At 33.8% G+C, this 23,501-nt stretch overlaps 1 protein-coding gene and 1 long non-coding RNA gene across 2 annotated transcripts; one reads left to right on the forward strand and one right to left on the reverse strand.

Annotated features, from left to right (window-relative positions):
• Window positions 1-200: 200 nt before the first annotated feature.
• LOC132727547 (uncharacterized) lies at window positions 201-15,862 on the reverse strand. Its single transcript, XR_009625366.1, has 4 exons — window positions 15,523-15,862; window positions 872-949; window positions 604-703; window positions 201-375 (listed from the first exon to the last, which is right to left on the reverse strand). It is a non-coding gene; the product is annotated as an uncharacterized LOC132727547 (long non-coding RNA).
• Window positions 15,863-16,290: 428 nt separating this feature from the next.
• Window positions 16,291-23,143, forward strand: LOC132727537 (C-type lectin domain family 4 member M-like). Its single transcript, XM_060713079.1, has 2 exons — window positions 16,291-17,859; window positions 21,931-23,143. Exons 1-2 carry the CDS (start codon window positions 16,457-16,459, stop codon window positions 22,076-22,078), a joined length of 1,551 nt encoding a protein of 516 aa, XP_060569062.1. The 5' UTR covers window positions 16,291-16,456; the 3' UTR covers window positions 22,079-23,143.
• Window positions 23,144-23,501: the final 358 nt, after the last annotated feature.

A 23,501-nucleotide genomic window follows, 5' to 3' on the forward strand; every position in this document is an offset into this window, starting at 1 on the left:
TGGTCAGATTTCAACGTTGAAATAAGGTTGGATTTATATTCGGATTTGAAAGTTGAAACAACGTTGAAATTTCAACGTTGATACAACGTTGCAGCTTCAACGTTGGCACAACGTTGAAGTTTCAATGTCATTTCAACGTTGAAAACCCACCATACTTTTTTTTTTTGGATATAAAACAAAGTAACCAAGTTTAACTAAATATCAAGACAAAATTAAATACTTCAAATATTTTATTTCAAAAAAACAGTTCAAGTGCAGCTTAAATTCACTTTAATAGTTTAAACAATTAAACTACAATCTGTTCCAATCTTTTCTTCTAGATCTTTCAGGGTATGTCAAGTGTTTGAGTACTTCTTTGGCTGTCTCTTACTGCTTCTGCAAATAAAAATAAGAAGTTTGTAGTTAAAAGTGACTTGGTCAATCTCAAATTATACATATAATTACTCAACTTAGTGATTTGTTTTTATCTTAAAATGCTTTTCTCTAAGATTTACATCATAAAACAGCATAGAAATTGAAACATAGCTAAGTTTCATATTGACAGCAAATACTGTATATAAGACAACAAAATCTTTTTAAAAAGAAGCTATTTAAAAGTCTCACCTATGATTGGTAAGAAAAACTGCTCCCCGTCAGTTCCTTGCAGCATATTCCCAAGAAATTAACATTCTAGGCTCTAGCTAAGACCATTTTATGCAGCATCCTGAAATCAACAAACATGTAAATTGTATATAAATAATGTTACACGAATATTCCAAAAATAATATATTTTAAGACAAGATAAATATCCAGTAGTTGAAAAATTTATACTTTGTATTGTAAAAAAATTCAAATATATAAATTAATAAGAATACATTTCAATTTAACAAACCTGACAGTCCTTTTCATGCTGAATGTATGGTATTCAGGCTACAGCTGCAATACTCTAAATTTCAACCAGGACCAGGATCTACATGTATTATATAAAATAATACATAATAAAATAGAAATAGATTTACTATTCCCCATAAATTTACGACTATTAAACTTTAAAGTTTAACACTCAAATTTGTTATTTAACTTAAAAATAATGTATTTTTTTAAACTTATTAACACTGTATTATACTATCACTAAAATATAAACATAGTTATATATATTGACGAATCGTCTTGGTACGTAAATTATGTGGGCCGAACTACTTTATAGGTTTCAATTTTATAATTGATTAAATTCTAATTAGGATATAGTACAGACAATTGTTTAATAATATGATAAATAAATTAAAGAAAGACAAGATTTGTAAAATCAAAAATTGCCAAGGACATCAATAACTTCATGCTTACAAGGCCTACCGATCCCAAATCTTTCAATTAGGTCGCGAAAACGTGTCAAATCAACTCAATCATGTGTTTTCATCTCTCATTAAATTTATAAAGTAAATTAAGATGTGTGAAGTTGGCGGCCTAGCGGCCTGGCGGCGTAAAGTTGGCGGCCTGGCGGCCTAGCGGTCTGGCGGCGTGAAGTTGGCGGCCCAGCGGCCTGCGGCCTAGCGGCGTGAAGTTGGCGGCCCAGCGGCCTGGCGGCCTAGCGGTGTGAAGTTGGCGGCCTGGCGGCCTAGCGGCGTGAAGTTGGCGGCTCAGCGGCCTGGCGGCCAAAAATTTTAATATTGTAAAAATGTTTTTTTGACAATAAGACGGCATTTAATGAAGTTTTAAAGATAATTATTGTTATTTAAACGATATATCTAAAGAAAAAAATCACTTTCAGAGATTTTTTTAATTTTGTCATTTTTGTGAAGTTGGCGGCCCAGCGGCCTGGCGGCCTAGCGGCCAAAAATTTTAATGTTGTAAAAATGTTTTTTTAACAATAAAACGGCATTTAATGAAGTTTTAAAGATAATTATTGTTATTTAAACGATATATCTAAAGAAAAAATCACTTTCAGAGATTTTTTTAATTTTGTCATTTTTGTGAAGTTGGCGGCCCAGCGGCCTGGCGGCCTAGCGGCCAAAAATTTTAATGTTGTAAAAATGTTTTTTTTTAACAATAAAACGGCATTTAATGAAGTTTTTAAGATAATTATTGTTATTTAAACGATATATCTAAAGTAAAAATCACTTTCAGAGATTTTTTTAATTTTGTCATTTTTGTGAAGTTGGCGGCCCAGCGGCCTGGCGGCCTAGCGGCCAAAAAAATTAATGTTGTAAAAATGTTTTTTAACAATAAAACGGCATTTAATGAAGTTTTAAAGATAATTATTGTTATTTAAAGGATATATCAAAAGAAAAAAATCACTTTCAGATAACTTTTTTATTTTCTCATTTTTGTGAAGTTGGCGGCCTGGCAGCCCATCGGCCTGACGGCCAAAAATTTTAATGTTGTAGAAATGTTATTTTAACAATAAAACGTCATTTAATGAAGTTTTAAAGATAACTAGTGTTATTTAAAGGATATATCAAAAGAAAAAAATCATTTTCAGAGAACTTTTTTATTTTCTCATTTTCCATAGGGAACGAGCCTTGGCGTATTGGCGTTCCTCTATCTAACCAAATGGTTGATTATTTTTCTCACTCACCTGGACACACAAATATCAGTGAATCTACTTGCTACGCGCATTACAACGTACCTAGTTTTGAAAAGCGAGGGCTTAGGCGCCTGACTTTCTATGATTAAAAAGCATTATGTACGTCCGCAGAAATTCTACTGACCAATTTTATGTGTGATGCAAGGTTATCATGATAAAACACATCAATATTAAAGTCGGAAAGTGGCATAATATAAGTGTTTATAAGGAATTCAGTCGGTTGACAAAAAGCGTTTACCGTTTACAAAGCTGTTTCTACTTTTTTGGTTATTTTGGCCGAATATTCAATTAAATTATATCAAAATGAGATTCGTCATTAAGAAGCATCTATTATTGAGAGATAATAAATTATAAACCCCTTCATCATTTCCGATAGAGGACCTTTTCTGTTCTAATGTTGTTTGAAACCGGTTTGTACCTTAAAGATTAAAGTGATAGCGTTTGTGTTGATGAGCTACGCAATTCGCGGGTCAGTGATTTCCCACAAATATTACGAAAATTTTCAAACAATATTTTTTTGTGTTTATTATTTATATCAGATACATAGGTAAATGTGTTGAGTACGTGTAAGATAATTATTTAGTGACGCAGTGGTCAAGTCCACTATAAGGGTGTAAAACAGTTATCATATTGTATTTATCATCTTTTAACGATATAAATAAACAAAAACTACCAATTTGCCAACCGTCCACTTAACGCAGTAGGTAAGACTGTCAGTTAAATTTCTAGTTGAATATCAATGCAATGCAGGTTCGATTCGCAAAAATTATTTCTGTATGAAGATTATTTAAACGCACTAAGATTACATAATATTTATAATTTGAATATATGGATCAATATATAACATTATATTTTTACTTTTCTGATAATGCTTTCTCCTGATGTGTGGCGTTTTCTCTAACTGTACGCAAGTGCATATCAACCCGTGTCCAAAAAATATCTGATGCATTTGTAACTATTTGAAACAAAACCGGCAAATAAGAAAAAGATACATAAGACAGCCAAATGTAATAGTACTTATATATATAACCATGATTCGACCATGAATATAACACTGAAACGTTCGCTCTGCCTACTGCGCTATCAAGGCACATAAAAATCTGACGTTTTACTTTGGGTTTTATTTATAAGGCATCAGCTTGCCTTACCCTTTTTATGGAAAGCCATGGCTGTCTTATATTGTTCTTTTTTACTTTATTTAACCATTTGGATAATTTATAAGTTCGCTTCGACTATATATGAATTGAAAACACCTTCTAATTTAACCGGAATCCATTATGTTAATCCACAGCTACAATATATGAAACCATACCGTCAGTGTATGAAACGATTTAGCAATATATAAGTTGATTTGTTCGATATATGATTCCAGTTCTTCAATATATGGTACCAAAGTAGCCATGTATGGAACCAGATATCCTATTAAACCGAGTTATCACAAATATTAATTCATTTTTCAACATATAAAACCAATGTATCAATTTATGAAACCAAAGTAGAAATATATAAGTTGGTTATCACATTATATGATACCAATTCCTCAATATATTGTACCAAAGTAGCCATATAAGTAGTATAGGGGTCTCTTTAGGGCCAAGATTGCGCATGCGCGGCGCCATATTGGATTCTATTTTTAGAATGACATCATCGTTCTATTTTTAGAATGACCTCATCTGTTTATTTTTAGAATGACATCATCGTTCCATTTTTAATCTCCCGGAAGTATACGGAGCTGACTTGTATACCCGATCTAGAGCGTGAATCGCGGACATTGAGGGTCAGGTCCTCGGCCCAAGACGGGGAGATAAAATTAGTATCCAAGCATTTTAAAATTGAATGGCAAAAATAATGATTCCCTTTGTTTTTATATTTCCCACACTGCGTACAGTGTACTTGACAACTGATTTAATTATTACTTTTAATCAATGTTCTCTATAATACACGTTTAATTTAACTCAAATAACTAACATTTTAAATGTATTTCTTTATATTTTAAATATCACCCTTAATACCTAATTTATCTTATACATTTTCAAATAAGGTTATTAACATATTTATTTTAAGTATTTCTTTATAAACATTTAATAAAAATATTACCTCTTTACTCCTTAAGCTCCAGCAACGAAATGACTCCAATATTAAAAGTACTATCCCTTAATGCGCATGCTCGGATTTGATGACGTCACCAATGCAATAAAACAAGCTCCAACATGTTGCGCGTCTATTTATTTAAGGCCGACTGGGCGGACAATTTAAAGTAAACATGTCAAATTTGATCCTTTTAAAGTTGCCGCACTGCCTGGCGTGTGTTGATTTAAGGACGGATACATTAACAATGGTCTATTCAGGTGTCAAAATTAATCCATTCAGAATGTCAACAATGTTTGGCGTATGTTGATTTAAGAGCAGATGTGCGGACAAAGGCAAATTCAACTGTCAAAATTAATCCATTCAGAATGTCAACAATGTTTGGCGTCCTGTTTATTTTAGAGCAGATGTGCGGACAATGGTCCATTCAACTGTCAAAATGAATCCCTTTAAAGTCGCCGCGATGTTTGGCGTCTTGTTTATTTAGGGACGAATACTTTAACAATGGTCTATTCATATGTCAAAATTAATCCCTTTAAAGTCTCCGCGCTGTTTAGCGTTTGTTTATATAAACCCGAATGCGGTATAATGGACATTGATTTTATCAATAGTGTACCTTTTAAGGGTCCCGGTCAGCGAAATGTTTACTTAGTGCAAACAGACTGCTGAAATAAGGATTAAAATTTGTAGAAAATGTTGCAACTTATAAAATTATGACTTATACCTAATACTGTTTTGCTTTCTAGTCTACAAAATGCTGTAATCTACACTTTAAATGAAATTTCATTCCCTTGCGTGTATTTCTGAGCAATTCCATTCAAAGAAATTAAGCTACAGACCGGTTTTCCTCTCTAGGGCAACCGTTTACGATATGATTTTTCAATTTTTCACTACCAATTGAAAGAACATTTTAATACCTTTAATTTACACCCCCATTGTCGATTCGATTTTCAACTGTTACAGAGTTATTACGTAACAGCGATTTTTAAACCCAAATTTTTAAAGTTTACAAAGCCCTTCAATTTATATACCGTTAAAAAGATCTCGACGAGTAGATTCAGAAAATGTATAGGTTTATGGGTCTATCATTATGAGTTACTGAGATATTACAGATATAGACTTAGTGTATTTTAACCACCAATGTAAGATAAAGCGTTATTGCACTAAATTGTTTGAAAATATTCAAATGAGTGTGGCGTCCTTATTTATGGGTCGATTTTATCCATTTTGGTATCAAATTAAAGGTATTCAAGAGTACTTTCAGACGCTGTTGATAGTAAAGTTCATACTGGAAGTCAAAATTACTTATGCGTTAAATGACAATTCTCCGCTTATTTCTGGACATAACATGGGTATGTTGCATATCAAACGAAAGGTCTTGACAAATGCGACAAGCTGAAACTAACAAACCGCAAGTGAAACCAAACATGCGTAAAAATCATTAAAATAACTAAAATAAGCTTACCCCCAACCTTTACTCCTCGCTATCTAAATCGGCAATGAATGAATCGCTACGGTTAATCGTAATAAATGGAGTAAAAGAAGCGTTCGGATTGGTCACTGATAAGACAGTATTCTGATTGACTCGAAAGCAGGTTGGACAACCGTTCCTTGCAATGTGTAAAAATACATAAAACAAGTGAGGAGGAGGAGGAGGTGGAGGAGGAGGAGGAGGAGGAGGAGGAGGAGGAGGAGGAGGAGGAGGAGGAGGGGAGAAGGTGAAGAAGGTGGAGGAGGAAAAGAAGAAGCAGGAGGGGTAGGAGGTGTAGGAGTAGGAGGAAGAGGAGGAGGAGAGAAGGAGGGGAGGAGGAGAGAAGGAGGGGAGGAGGAGGAGGAGGTGGTGGCGGAGGAGAAGGAAAGGAATTTTTTTCCTGTATCTGCAAACGTAAGAATCGTTAAATAAACTTGTAAGAAGGCAGATTTCTTCAGCTTTTATAAATCTTGCTACTAAAATGAATAAGTGTTCTGTATGTAATCAGGTGTTCTCTAGGCTTGACAACATGCGAAGACATGAACGTTATATGCATAGCAGTAACGACACAGTTAAAAGTAATTCTCTATTACAAGAAGTAACTCAAGGGAAAACTTCAGAAAAGATGACATTTCACCACCCTTTTTCCATGGTTGTTTCCGGACCCAGTGGTAGTGGAAAAACAGAATGGACCAGAACACTGCTGTTATCTAACCTAGTACGTCAGCCGCCTGAACGCATCATATGGTGTTTCGGACAATGGCAACCTCTGTACGATGAACTTCAACGTAGAATACCTTGGATAGAATTTGTACGAGGTATCCCCGACTACTTGAATAATCCCGAGTACATCAACGCCAGCAAAAGGAACTTGATCGTTTTTGACGATTTGATGACAGAGGCCAAATGTGACCAGAGAATCGCCGATCTTTTTACCAAAGGCAGTCACCACAGGAACATATCTATCGTGTATCTGACTCAAAATTTATTTCCTCAAGGAAAAGCCTGCAGAGATATCGCGTTGAATACGCAGTACCTAGTATTATTTAATAACCCCATTGACAGACAGCAGGTGGCTACGTTAGCGAGAAGAATATATCCTTCCTCCTTTAACATCTTTATGAAACGCTTCGAACAAGCAACATCAAGACCTCACGGTTATCTAGTGGTAGACTTGAAATCCTCTACTCAAGAACATGACCGTTTACGCGAAAACATTTTTGAAAGTCAAGCTAGGAAAAGACAGCATGCGTATGATTCCGAAAATGAGATTAGTGGAGAAGAAACCTTGTCTGACAATACTTTAAATGATGATGTTGATGATGATTATGAGAAGGAGAAGGAAAATGAGTCAGAAGACGAAAATATTGGAATGAAAAGAAAGTCTTTCATTACGGGACCTCCTGGTAAGCGCATAAAAGAGGAAATAGAAGAAGAACGTGCACGTCATGACATATGGGATCGAAGATTTCAAAAGCCCCTCAGACAGGCTCATTCGGAACAATTTAAGGAACGACTAAACAGTTACATAGATCAAGAGTACTCTTTCGATGATGCTCTTTCTCGAGCTGCAAATGATGTGTTGCCGCATTTGAGGAAAATGTTGAGACAAAATTATGCACAATTTCTTATTGACTTTTATGTATTGCAAAAGGACCCTACTCAACAGCAAATTTTCCAGTCCGCGAGGAAACTTAGACATCAACACGGTATGAATTTTAAGGAATCTATTCGACAAGCCATTAAACTAAGAAAAGATCTGTTTGAGGTTCTATGGCCCAGTCACGACATTAACATTTCTAATCATGAGAACGATAAAAACGATGAGGATGAAAATGCGTAAGAAGGATCGCCAGTCTTAAGTTTACAACGTTACAATGGGTTCCATAGAAGTATACGATTATAAACAAATGAAATGGGTCCCTTATATAGATGATCCAGATAAATGGTATCAACATTTCAAAGACTTGGGGGACGGGTACGTTAAAGCCGATCATAAAGGCCGTTACATTGTAGGTAGCGGCCATTTGCGTAAAAGAGTCGAAACACTAGAAGCGAAACTCAAAGCCACCGAGGAAAAGCTAAAATTAGCGGAAGAGGAGCTAAAAAATACACAGCGTCCCTCAGTTAATTTGGTTAGCCCAGTGGCCCAAGCGATTGAAATTGCAAAATCGGAAGTTAAATGGAACAGAAATTCTAGTATACCGGAGCGTAAGAAGCGCCGAACGGACAATGACTGGAGTCACTTAACTTACTAAAATGAACAATTATCAGTTAGAAAATATATTGCGAGGATATCCAGTGACAGTGTGTGCGGCTGATAAAATTCGCAAACAAAAAGGAAGATTCGTAATTTCCAATACGGATACAAGCAATGGCCCGGGAAAACATTGGGTGGCTTTTTATTTTCCCACGAAAGGCCCTTACGAATTTTTCGACTCGATGGGAAATTGCCCGCAAAGCTATCAGGTTGGATTTGAGAAGATACTAAACAAGAAATACCTTATGTATAATGGGCAGCTACAACAGTCTTCGTCTAACGTGTGTGGACTTTATTGCGCGTACTACGTCATCAAACGATATAAAGGAAAATCAATGAGAAACATTGCCAAAGAATTTAATCCACAACGAAAAAAGCTCAATGACGACCTTATAGTGTCTAAAATGATGAAACTGGAAGAAATCCAATAACTAAAGCTTCTAGACAAAATGCATCATTACTCTTAACACCATAATTATTGTTTCAGAATGTTGTATGTTAATAAAATAAAAATTGACATGTTTTGTTTTTTATTTTTCGCATGAAAATACATGTATATCCAAATAAAAGATATGAATACATATATTGCCTTGTTATTTATGATGTATTGTCAGTGTAATTGACCACCTTCAATGCCTATCTTTGTGGTGTCCATGTACATATCCCGTTCTGATAAGCACTTCCAATCTTTATCTATAGAGTGTGTTGGTTCATTGAGAAAAGTCCAGTTTCTGTTCCATTGGATGTCTTATTTTATATATTCTCCTGAGTGAGGATTGTTCTCCATTTAGATCGGTTGAACTGCTTGATACCCATAGGTCACAGATACAGGAAAAAATTTCCTTTCCTTCTCCTCCGCCACCACCTCCTCCTCCTCCCCTCCTTCTCTCCTCCTCCCCTCCTTCTCTCCTCCTCCTTCTCCTCCTCCTCCTCTTCCTCTTCCTCCTACTCCTACACCTCCTACCCCTCCTGCTTCTTCTTTTCCTCCTCCACCTTCTTCACCTTCTCCCCTCCTCCTCCTCCTCCTCCACCTCCTCCTCCTCCTCCTCCTCCTCCTCACTTGTTTTATGTATTTTTACACATTGCAAGGAACGGTTGTCCAACCTGCTTTCGAGTCAATCAGAATACTGTCTTATCAGTGACCAATCCGAACGCTTCTTTTACTCCATTTATTACGATTAACCGTAGCGATTCATTCATTGCCGATTTAGATAGCGAGGAGTAAAGGTTGGGGGTAAGCTTATTTTAGTTATTTTAATGATTTTTACGCATGATTGGTTTCACTTGCGGTTTGTTAGTTTCAGCTTGTCGCATTTGTCAAGACCTTTCGTTTGATATGCAACATACCCATGTTATGTCCAGAAATAAGCGGAGAATTGTCATTTAACGCATGAGTAATTTTGACTTCCAGTATGAACTTTACTATCAACAGCGTCTGAAAGTACTCTTGAATACCTTTAATTTGATACCAAAATGGATAAAATCGACCCATAAATAAGGACGCCACACTCATTTGAATATTTTCAAACAATTTAGTGCAATAACGCTTTATCTTACATTGGTGGTTAAAATACACTAAGTCTATATCTGTAATATCTCAGTAACTCATAATGATAGACCCATAAACCTATACATTTTCTGAATCTACTCGTCGAGATCTTTTTAACGGTATATAAATTGAAGGGCTTTGTAAACTTTAAAAATTTGGGTTTAAAAATCGCTGTTACGTAATAACTCTGTAACAGTTGAAAATCGAATCGACAATGGGGGGTGTAAATTAAAGGTATTAAAATGTTCTTTCAATTGGTAGTGAAAAATTGAAAAAATCATATCGTAAACGGTTGCCCTAGAGAGGAAAAACCGGTCTGTAGCTTAATTTCTTTGAATGGAATTGCTCAGAAATACACGCAAGGGAATGAAATTTCATTTAAAGTGTAGATTACAGCATTTTGTAGACTAGAAAGCAAAACAGTATTAGGTATAAGTCATAATTTTATAAGTTGCAACATTTTCTACAAATTTTAATCCTTATTTCAGCAGTCTGTTTGCACTAAGTAAACATTTCGCTGACCGGGACCCTTAAAAGGTACACTATTGATAAAATCAATGTCCATTATACCGCATTCGGGTTTATATAAACAAACGCTAAACAGCGCGGAGACTTTAAAGGGATTAATTTTGACATATGAATAGACCATTGTTAAAGTATTCGTCCCTAAATAAACAAGACGCCAAACATCGCGGCGACTTTAAAGGGATTAATTTTGACAGTTGAATGGACCATTGTCCGCACATCTGCTCTAAAATAAACAGGACGCCAAACATTGTTGACATTCTGAATGGATTAATTTTGACAGTTGAATTTGCCTTTGTCCGCACATCTGCTCTTAAATCAACATACGCCAAACATTGTTGACATTCTGAATGGATTAATTTTGACACCTGAATAGCCTTTTGTCCGCACATCTGCTCTTAAATCAACACACGCCAGACAGTGCGGCGACTTTAAAAGGATCAAATTTGACATGTTTACTTTGAATTGTCCGCCCAGTCGGCCTTAAATAAATAGACGCGCAACATGTTGGAGCTTGTTTTATTGCATTGGTGACGTCATCAAATCCAAGCATGCGCATTAAGGGATAGTACTTTTAATATTGGAGTCATTTCGTTGCTGGAGCTTAAGGAGTAAAGAGGTAATATTTTTATTAAATGTTTATAAAGAAATACTTAAAATAAATATGTTAATAACCTTATTTGAAAATGTATAAGATAAATTATGTATTAAGGGTGATATTTAAAATATAAAGAAATACATTTAAAATGTTAGTTATTTGAGTTAAATTAAACGTGTATTATAGAGAACATTGATTAAAAGTAATAATTAAATCAGTTGTCAAGTACACTGTACGCAGTGTGGGAAATATAAAAACAAAGGGAATCATTATTTTTGCCATTCAATTTTAAAATGCTTGGATACTAATTTTATCTCCCCGTCTTGGGCCGAGGACCTGACCCTCAATGTCCGCGATTCACGCTCTAGATCGGGTATACAAGTCAGCTCCGTATACTTCCGGGAGATTAAAAATAGAACGATGATGTCATTCTAAAAATAGAACGATAATGTCATTCTAAAAATAGAACGATGATGTCATTCTAAAAATAGAATCCAATATGGCGCCGCGCATGCGCAGTCTTGGCCCTAAAGAGACCCCTATACTACTCATATATGGAACTAGATGTCCTAATATGAAACCGAATTTTCAATATATTAATTCATTTTTACAATTTATGAAACCAATTTATCAATGTACGGAACTAAAGTAGCAATATATGACTTGATTATAACTTTATATGATACCAGTTCTTCAATATATGGTACAGAAAATGCCCCGATATTAATATTTTCAGCAGTTATTTTAGTCAGAATGGGCATGAATGCTTAGATGACGACATATTACAACTTTTTAAAGTCAGTGGTTTTAGTTAATATACATACATATATGTAAACGAAACAGTGAATTTGAGAGAAAAAGCCGTACGTGACCACGATCAAACCGATGGAAAATTCTCTCGCTTCGAATCTGGTGACGCGCATTTCAGATGAAGCACGGGACGAAACATCATGAAATGAAATAATGTGTGCCAGGAAAAATAAGGTTGTTATATGTACTTTTACATTAGAACATCACGAATTTCAGAGAAAAAAGGGAAAAAACCTACTTTTTGGCTGCATCCGCCATCTTGTTTGTTTGGGTTACGAACGGCGTGATCCTCCCCCTTGTTATATATTGCTAACTCGGTTTCATACACTGACGGTATGGTTTCATATATTGTAACTGTGTATTAACATGATGTATTCCGGTTAAATAAGGTGTTTTCAATTCATATTTAGTCGAAGTGAACTTATATATTATCCAAATGGTTAAATAAATTGGAAAAGAACAATATAAGACAGCCATGGCTTTCCATATTTTTTTCGCTCTTATGTAAACAAAGGTTCAAATCGAACTCGATAACGTTTACATTAACGGGTCATACCATTATGATATAATGGGTTGTGCAAGTAATTCAGTTATTTCACTTTGCATTTTTATTGATATATAGAAGATGGATACGTACAACTGATCGAGCAGCGTAGTGGTTAGAGAGTTCTGATTATGAAGAGAAAGTTGGATGATGTATTCTATTATTCATTTAGTGTTAAGTGTCTTGTTCAAGAAAATAACGGCTTGCCCCTAACTGGCTTTGTGCCAACACGGCGAGCGATACATAGATGACTAGTCCGACGCGCTAACCACTCGCCATAATAATACTTTAATTTATTTATTATAAATATACATGCATAATAAGTACTATAATATAGTAATGTTATAAAGATATTTATTTCGTGTACAAGTTTTTATTTTCAAAATATGTTAGAGAATAATATGACCGTTATAAAATAAGATTCTATTCTAAATATTGGCATCATTGTAACAAAATGTATTTTTACCATAATTCATGCGGTGTTGAGGTATAACTATTATGCGATACAGATCGAAAATGGGTGCAAAACCTTAATAATTTTAATAAGAAAGCAAAGGTACTGTACATTTATTCTGTGAATATCTGTATATACAACACCATAAGAATGAAGTGTTGAAGTACAGCAATAGTAAGAACGATAAATTGATAAACATGTGATGCATGATAATAATTTAAACAATTACATACAAGCAACATACAACATATACAAATGTTAAAACAAATCAATGTTTAAAAATTACAAGTTCACATATTGAACTTTAACAAATAATAGCGTTAAAATGACAACATGGAAACATTTAATACATTTTTACCCGAATAACGACTAATTTACACTTGTGCTAGCAATCGGAATCCGGACCATTCAACCTTTCAGTTTCATCCAAATCATTTAGGGTATGACCATAACCCCATGCTATAATCATGAGTTATTGTTAATCAATGTGTAAGCAAAAGTTATTTTGTAAAGTCAGTAAAGGATGATTATCTGACTTATACTCATGGTTGGGACGGGGAGAATAAATTGGATGGGACCCGAAAAAAAAGTTTTAAAACTTCATAAAGGACCATTCATATTTGTTACAGAAATTGTACACCATATATTAGTCTGCGTTCCACTCCGCATTCTTATGTGCTTCTGTTCGGCTGATCGATATTATCAAAAACACGAACAAGTATGAAATAACGCGTATGTATGTAATGAATAAGCAAAAAATATCAACGCCTGAATCCCAGGCGTACCATACATAAAACAAGTTTACGTCGCTACGTTCACAAAAATGATAAAAGATCTCTCAAAGTGATCCTTTGCTTATATATCTTTTAAATAACAAAAACTTCAGAAAAATTATAAAATAAAGAAAAAAAGTGATCTCGAAGTGATTTTTTCTTTTTATTTATCCTTTAAATAACAAGAATTGTCTTTAAAACTTCATTAAATGCCGTTTTATTGTTAAAATAACATTTCTATAACATTAAAATTTTTGGCCGTCAGGCCGCTGGGCTGCCAGGCCGCCAACTTCACAAAAATGAGAAAATAAAAAAGTTCTCTGAAAGTGATTTTTTCTTTTGATATATCCTTTAAATAACACTTATTATCTTTAAAACTTCATTAAATGACGTTTTATTGTTAAAATAACATTTCTACAACATTAAAACTTTTGGCCGTCAGGCCGCTGGGCTGCCAGGCCGCCAACTTCACAAAAATGAGAAAATAAAAAAGTTCTCTGAAAGTGATTTTTTCTTTTGAATTATCCTTTAATGACACTAATTATCTTTAAAACTTCATTAAATGCCGTTTTATTGTTAAAATAACATTTCTACAACATTAAAATTTTTGGCCGTCAGGCCGCTGGGCTGCCAGGCCGCCAACTTCACAAAAATGAGAAAATAAAAAAGTTCTCTGAAAGTGATTTTTTCTTTTTATATATCGTTTAAATAACAATAATTATCTTTAAAACTTCATTAAATGCCGTTTTATTGTAAAAAAAAAACATTTTTACAACATTAAAATTTTTGGCCGCTAGGTCGCCAGGCCGCTGGGCCGCCAACTTCACAAAAATGACAAAATTAAAATAATCTCTGAAAGTGATTTTTTCTTTAGATATATCGTTTAAATAACAATAATTATCTTTAAAAATTCATTAAATACCGTTTTATTGTTAAAAAAACATTTTTACAACATTAAAATTTTTGGCCGCTAGGCCGCCAGGCCGCTGGGCCGCCAACTTCACAAAAATGACAAAATTAAAAAAATCTCTGAAAGTGATTTTTTCTTTAGATATATCGTTTAAATAACAATAATTATCTTTAAAACTTCATTAAATGCCGTTTTATTGTTAAAAAAACATTTTTACAACATTAAAATTTTTGGCCGCTGGGCCGCCAACTTCACAAAAATGACAAAATTAAAAAAATCTCTGAAAGTGATTTTTTCTTTAGATATATCGTTTAAATAACAATAATTATCTTTAAAACTTCATTAAATGCCGTTTTATTGTTAAAAAAAAACATTTTTACAACATTAAAATTTTTGGCCGCTAGGCCGCCAGGCCGCTGGGCCGCCAACTTCACAAAAATGACAAAATTAAAAAAATCTCTGAAAGTGATTTTTTCTTTAGATATATCGTTTAAATAACAATAATTATCTTTAAAACTTCATTAAATGCCGTTTTATTGTTAAAAAAACATTTTTACAACATTAAAATTTTTGGCCGCTAGGCCGCCAGGCCGCTGGGCCGCCAACTTCACAAAAATGACAAAATTAAAAAAATCTCTGAAAGTGATTTTTTCTTTAGATATATCGTTTAAATAACAATAATTATCTTTAAAACTTCATTAAATGCCGTTTTATTGTTAAAAAAAACATTTTTACAACATTAAAATTTTTGGCCGCTAGGCCGCCAGGCCGCTGGGCCGCCAACTTCACGCCGCTAGGCCGCCAGGCCGCTGGGCCGCCAACTTCACGCCGCCAAGCCGCTAGGCCGCCAGGCCGCCAACTTCACGCCGCCAGGCCGCTAGGCCGCCAACTTCACACATCTAGTAAATTAAAGTAGAATTTTAAGAATGAATAATAATATTTTAGAAAATAATCAGTAAACTAAAGTAAAACATTACGGTAAAATCTCCGAAATCCAAATAAATTGCCAATCGTGTTGTTTTCAAATTTTCCAAACAGCGCCACCGTTTGCACGAACGATAACTATAGAACAAACAATATCATAGACCGAAACAATTACTTTCCCTGACCAGCGTTATTTTATAAACGGGGTTTTGACTAATAACAGTTTATTAATTAATATTATTCTTAAAGAACTAAAAGATAAAACAACAAACAACAAAACATATTAACTAATATTTTAAGCGTTATTAGAAAGTGAAAAATTATTCCCAACTTTATTTGTTTCAGCGCTAATTTTGAATATACCGAAAAAGATTGTAACGCAAGTTTTCCTGACAAAAATCACTTACAGACTAATTCAATAAAGGAAAAATAACACAAAATTAGTGGAATAAAAGTTTATATAATAATTAAACTAAATGTAAAACTTCGACCATAAAAAACGTTGAATCAACGTTGTATATACAAATTGGCTATATATCCGTATGGTCGTCCATAGTTGAATATTGGTTGAACAACGTCACGACCATATTTCGACGTTGTTTCAACGTTGAAACAACGTCGAGTGCCTGCTGGGACATTACTTTCATCAAGTTACTGTATGTTTCTTATTTTGTCATTATTGCAAAACATGTTTGTTTTAAATGAATAGTATGTTTAAAATGAATAGCAAATGGCGGGCATTGTCCTGGCGGGGTTGGGGAGATTTTAAGGAGAAATACGGTATGCTGTAATGTTACTAGGATAAGTTTAAAAACTTAAAAAATTAATAGCATCAATCATTGCAGAACTGCGAACGCTAACTCGTATTTGATTTCTTCTCAAAAGTGTATTTGATAGTTTATAACAAGCAGTTATTATAAGAAATTTAACGTTTCATTATACATTTGTATTTTCAAGACTTTCTTTTGAAAGTAAACATAAAGAAACATGATGTATAATGTAATGGGACATACAGCGAAATGTCTCCTATTTTTATCATGTGTTTTAATGATAGATGCAAAATCTTTAAGAGGAAGACTTGATATCATTGAACAAAGAATCGGCGTTGTTGAATCACGAGTAAGCGCTGACAACCAACTGACAAAAGATATGTTTGTGTCATTGCAACAACATTTCGATGAACTCAACAATTCTATGATAAATTTCAAGGATCAAATATGTCCTTTAATGGATCAACAGACAGAAAAACTGGAGCAAACTGATTCTTCAAAAAGTGTTGAAATTCTAAAGTCAAGTGAGGTGCCGGTACTGTTGCTGTTAGGACTTAAAAGAGAAAAACAATGGACAAGAGATCAAGTGAAAAATCTTACTATTCAGTTTACAGAGCATACAGATCAGTTACAAAAACACTTTGAAAACCTTACTTATCAGATTAATTTGCAAAATGGCCAGTTGATTAAAGGTTATTCGAAGCTCAACATTGAAATGATAGGCAAAGATGAAAGGGCGAAAAATTGGACAAGAAATCAAGTGGAAAAAATAAAAAAACATATGTATGAACAAAATGATCTGCTGAACAATACCTTCCTAGAGCTCAGAACCGAACAAAAAGATGGGAAAGCAGAAATGAAAATGACTTTAGATCAAGTGAAAAATCTTACTATACAGTTTACAGAGCATACAGATCAGTTAGAAAATCAATTTGAAAACCTTACCTATCAGATTAATTTACAAAATGGCCAGTTGATTAAAAGTTATTCGAAGCTCAAAATTGAAATGAAAAGCAAAGATAAAAGGGCGAAAAATTGGACAAGAAATAAACTTGAAAAACTAACGAGTCTTATACATAAACAAAATGATCAGCTGAACAATACCTTCTTGGATCTCAGAACGGAACTAAAAGATTGGAAAGCAGAAATGAAGACCAATTTTGAAATGATAAATGCAAAAATTGTTGACAAAATCCAATCAAAACTGAGCAAAATTGACGAAATGAGAACTCAGGAATTGATAGTTGCACAGCAGAAAGAAATAAAAGCTTTAAAAGAAACTCAATCTAAACTTTTAAATGCTTTACGTTCCTGTCCATTGTATTGGCGAAAATTTTCATCGTATTGTTATTGGCATGTGAAAGAGGAAAAATCGTTCAGTGAAGCACGTGCCCATTGTGAAAGTTTAGAAGCAACCTTATCTAACATTGACGTTGAAAATACAGCAGAGAATACTTTCATACGTAATATTATTCTAAATAATAATTTCAAATTTGTGTGGGTCGGTGATTATGATAGCAACGAGGAGGTGCAGTGGATAGAGACGTTGGTAGACGAAACACAGGAAGGACAGGCATACGAATACCCATATTTATCCAATGGAGTCGGAGATCGATACACGTACGTATACTCTAACCTAACCTAAATAACGACTAACAGGTATATCTTTAATAGTAACTGATCTTTGTACTGGTAAATGTTTAACCTTTTTCAATTTTACTTTGTTTAACTAAGTAATGATATCTCTTAAAGATAAAGTTACATATATAGCAAAACACAAAAACAAAAATGTACAATAGGATAAATGTTATCGTACACGTCACACAATAGACCCTTTTTAAGATACGATATTTCCGAAGTAACAGATGCTACGTTTTGCGCATGCGCATTTTGCGTAGAGCAGAAACATTATCAAGAAAGTATGTATAACATCAGTACTCAACAACTTCATAAACAATTTAATGTTATCAGAAAGAATAGACATTAATTCAAAGAAAGTTTATTTTCATAAATAACCGGTAAATGTGTACGAAAGATTCTTAGTGGCATTAGTAAAGCACTGAACTCCTAAATTAGAGGTAATTTACATTTATTTTTAAAGGATGTCAGAGAATTAGGAGAACGTATATTAGACGGTATTTTATTCAAAATCTTTGCACCATTGTAACAAAAAGTCCTTTATAATGTATACATGAAAACACTATCATGCGTATTGACTTCAAAGTGCATTTTATCACGTAAGTCAATGCTCTACATCAATCATTTTTCTTGTCTATGTAATGTGCGTCAGCAAAAATACTATAAAATGAAACATTGCGCAAGAAACTGGGTTAAGAAATAATATCTCTTGAAATAAAAGACACTCAATACCAACATTATATATCCTCATTTTTGTGCAAAGGATGAATGTACTACATTTCATAATGATTTACAACATTATTGAATAATAACAAAACGCTGAAACGTGTCCTGATTTAGCGCAAAAAACACAAAAATTATCGTAAGAACGTCAGGACATCTTCAGAGTTATCACAAGAACTCCAGGACATTTGAAAAAAAAACGGGCATAAATTTGTTAGCTGGGGCTTTATGTTTGCAATTTTGCATTATAATTAGGTAATTATGTATGGCAAGGATGAAGACCAGTAATAAACAAGTCAATATGTGAGTATTGGCAAATAATTTGGAAATTTCACTCAAAAATACCAGATTTTAAACAAGTGGCGATGAAAAATGGAAAAGTTTTTATTACACATAATACAAGATGTAAGGCAAGCTTTTTAAAATCATCAACGTTTAATTTAGCACGTTCACGGGGGGAGGGGGATCACGTGCATTGTATAGTAAAACCCACGAGAAAATGGCGACTGCTGAGCCCCGGTAAGTACCTTCTTATGTAAAATGAAGGTGACAAACGATTCTTAAATCAAAACAAAACTTAGCGTATCATATCCGCGGTAATTTTCTTCAAATGATAAGACAAAGTGCATTATCCGACGTTTACCATACACTTTTAAACAAGCATGGTTAAAGCATATAATAGAAAGATAATCGAGACACGAGGCTATCTGATTTAAACGAGGGGGCTTTTGGAAGGGAGAGTTTTTGTCCGTTTCTCTATTGCTATCGCTTTCCCTTTCTCTGTCTAATACTTACACTAGGTAACGCACTTTGCATGTATATGTGTATACAATTAATCTTTTACACATTTTCAACAGAAACGTCCCATAACTAAAATTATTGCATCATCGTTTGGGAAATTTTGTGTTGAAAATTGGTAGAGTTAAATCGTATCCATATACATGCACAGTGCGTTAACTGGAGTGCAGATCTTTGTTACCCGCACTCCAGAGCATACCAAATTGATTGGCTCGTTTTTTTCTGGGGTCTACTTATTGTGACGAAAGAGAAAGGGAAAGCGATAGAAATATCATATTCAGGTGCTCGTTCATTGGTTACTTTTTCTGGGGTTTTCATATTGTGACAACAAGAAACATGTTTTTATTTTAGCCTGTGATAATTAACCCATTACTTCATGAGCATTTTGTTGAAAATGGCTGTTTTCATTGAAATGTCTCCCGTTACAAGTTCAAATTGCTATAATACTATAAAAACTGCTTCAACACTAATCAAACTTGGCACAAATTTTGACTGGACCATTGCCCTTGCAACAAAATGCTCAGGCTTAAATTTTCTGTTACCATGGCAACGAGGGGACATCTCAAAATTACCTTATGATCAATCTGGGGTCATCTATAGCCTCTCACAAGTCCAAAATTTTCTTGGCGATGAGGGGGACTCCGCCCCCTTCAAGCCCCCCCCCCCAAACAGAAGGGGGCCATCCCCATTCCGGCAACCCCCTGATGTATCTTTTGGTTTGGGGGGGCGCCGAAAAAGTGGTCACTTTTTTAACAACATTTCTCAAACAAAAACAAGTGTTTGGGGCCTAAATAAGGCCTTTTTTCCATTTCAGACCACAAAAAGGGGGGGGGGGGTGAAAAAGGCGTTAAAATGCGTGTATATAACGTAATGTGTTAAGAGAAAAAACATCATCTTATTAAATGTACTAATCAGATAGCCTCATGTTTCGATGCTCTTTCTATAACATATTAAAACAATAAAATCAGACAAAAACAAGCATTCTATCAATCCCAACTTTTTCGGCCCTTGCCGTCTTATTTGGATAAGGACGTCAAACACGATATACACGGTATTAAAGCGATACTCATTTCTCCTGCTCAGATTGTGCATGCGCAAGAAAATGCTACATCCGGTAGGTTTTTCATAGCGTAAAAAGGTCTGTGATGAAATCTATTACTTACTGATGAAGGTAGCCTTGAAAACTATTGAGTGTATAGTTTCGTTTTGACCCTTTGTGAAAACACTGAGAATATCAAATAAATGCTTTTTCATCAATAGTAAGTATAGTATTATATGCAGGCAACAAAAACAATAAAGCATTGAATTTTTACCTGTATATGAGTGGCGGCGTGACAGAGTGGTTAACGCATCAGTCTATAGTAATCGAAGGATTGCTGACGGCGTGTGTTCAAACACTGTCAGGGGCAAGTCGTTCTATCCTGGAGATAGAATCTCTACATTCTTTGCTTAGTACTTGCAACATGTTGGTTCCAGAAATGGATTCGAGAGTGTTTCATTTCATTTCAACATCAAACTAAAATAATTTTGTGTAAACTGAATATGAACATTATATTAACATTTACATAAATGCAATAGACCTTTCTACAATACGATATTTCCAGTGTAACGAATGTTGCATTTGGCGCATGCGTATTCTGCGAAGGGCAAATCGAAATAACGATGACTACAATTTATCATACTTGAAGGATTTAACAGACGTGATTTCATGTTCATGTTTTAATATGTATAAAAATGTTACTCTACCCACACAATTTAGATACTTTTTTGACTATTTCGCTATGTAAAAAGCCTTATTGAAAATATCCCTAAAATTTGCCAAAATGAGGGGCTGTTTTCAAAGTTTGGCTATTTTGTTATAAAAAAAAGTAAATTGGTTGATCTCGCAAAATATAAAATACTTTTACCGTCTATTTTTTATATAAAAATATCTGGTATCATGTTTTGCTATCAAATTTGGCATTATTTAGCAAATTAATACCTTTCAGTAATTACATAATTAAAATCAAACACGTTGTCCCTCCATAAGGGATCTGAGGGATATATTAATTATGTTAAAAAGAAAAAAGAGAGAGAAAAAAGTTGCCCCTTCTGGGCTTTGAACACATGCCCATCAATCTCAATACAGTAACCTATGTGGATACACTTCATAGTGGAGGTACTATAGTAATGCATTAGAGTTACAGAAAAGCGCTTTTTATGAGAAGTTTAAACTATATTCACCTTATAAATAAATGACTTGGCATGTAGAAAATGTTGACATTTATTAGTAAATGGATGCAACGATAGTTAAAAGTAGAAAAAATCATTCTGATCCATTTCCACATTGTATATATTTGATTGAACGTTTATCTGGTTGTGTTTATGTTCTGAAACCTAGTTGTGAATACCAAAATAAAAACAAGGGATTAGTATGCTGGCACACATACTAGTTTTTCAGTGCATTTCATGACCAGTTTACGACATCAAACATGAAAAAAAAAGAAAATTTATTTTTATAAATGAAAATAATGTTTATACGTATATTTTCAGAAATTATGAAGAAAAATGTGTTTATATTGTTGGTAACAACAACAATGGCTGTTCTGTCGACTACGATGTACATTTTTGTGATTTGTTTTGTCTCGGACAATATCCATTTATTTGTAAAAAAGAAGCCAAGATAGATATCAATTTGTGAACACCAGCATGCATGTTTGATGCAAGGCTGCAATACTTCACTTCAGTGTTGTTAAAGTGTTATATTTTTCTGGTTCTTCGGGATCATTCATGCCAGCACTATTAAGTGTTGAGAATTGAGTACCACTCAAGCTGAGGGATGTTGCACTTACTTTATTATCCCTCTTGTACAGACTAAAACAAACCGAGTCTGCAACTTTCATGTAATTTTGTTGAAATTAATGCTTTCGAGGGATCACTTTGTTTCCAGATTTTTATTGGACCTTTTGGTCATTAAAATGCTTGCTTTGTTTATACATTTATCATTGTGCAATACTAACTTGTATGACTGAATTATGATACCATACCAGTTTGAATCATGGTACAACTTTTAGCACTGAATTATAAAATCTTAGTGTGTAATATTGTACAATAATAACTTGTATTATTAAATTATAATGAATGCTGGTTTGTATCAATGTACAATTATAACCTGGGTGACTAAATTATAATGTCAGTTTATATTATTGTAAAATCTTTACTTGTATATCTGAATTTTTGTTGATTTATTTTTGCAGTCCATGATAATTTTCAATTGTATATTTCTCTTTGATTTGTATTTAGAAAACTTTTTTTAATTTCTTTTATTCGTATTTTTAAATCAACTATAGTATTAAATGGCACATTAAGGTTTTTTTCTCTTCAATAAATGAGTACGGATGAAGAAAAAGTGACAATTTCATTTATCAAGGCATGTTCCCAGTTTCTCAGCGCTTGATATTTAAGTAAACGCAACGAAGAAAGGGGGAACATAATTCTGCAATGAATACTCATTGTCACATTGACCAGTTGATAGTTTCTCTTTACCTCAACATGTCAACTCTGTAACTTTATGGATATATCCTAAATCAGACGACATGAAAATATTGGTACTGACTGTAATTTTATGAATCAGAAAACTATGTTTTTTTTCCTTTTTCACATAAATGTTTTTGAGTATTAAAGTATTATTTTAGTAAAAAAGTTATACAATGTAATTGCAAATGTTAATATTAAACTTAAACATACTTGGTGTAAAGTCAATCAATTTCATGTTGTTGTTGTTGTTGTTGTTGTTTTTAGTATTTGACATTACACGTGTTGAAAAATAGCTGCTCCGTATATTTTGTTTTCAACAACTTGTTGATCTTTTAGATTTCTTCTTTTGTTAAGTTCTTGCATATTATTTTGGAGTCTTAAGTGTAATCTTATTTACCTTTTTCTTTCGAAATATTTTTAAGCATTGTTTACCATTGGATATCAATACACACATCGTTTTTCCCTATCCATATATAATAACACTTAAAAACTATATACACAGGGGTGGAACCGCATATGAATCTCAAAATTGAACATCGGTAAAAAATATATGTGAATTTCTGCTACTCAAGATGCAGTATAATTCA

This window comes from Ruditapes philippinarum, unplaced genomic scaffold (assembly GCF_026571515.1).
Source record: "Ruditapes philippinarum isolate M1 unplaced genomic scaffold, ASM2657151v2 ctg4045_1_1_1_1, whole genome shotgun sequence".
NCBI classification, from domain to species: Eukaryota; Metazoa; Mollusca; class Bivalvia; order Venerida; family Veneridae; genus Ruditapes; species Ruditapes philippinarum.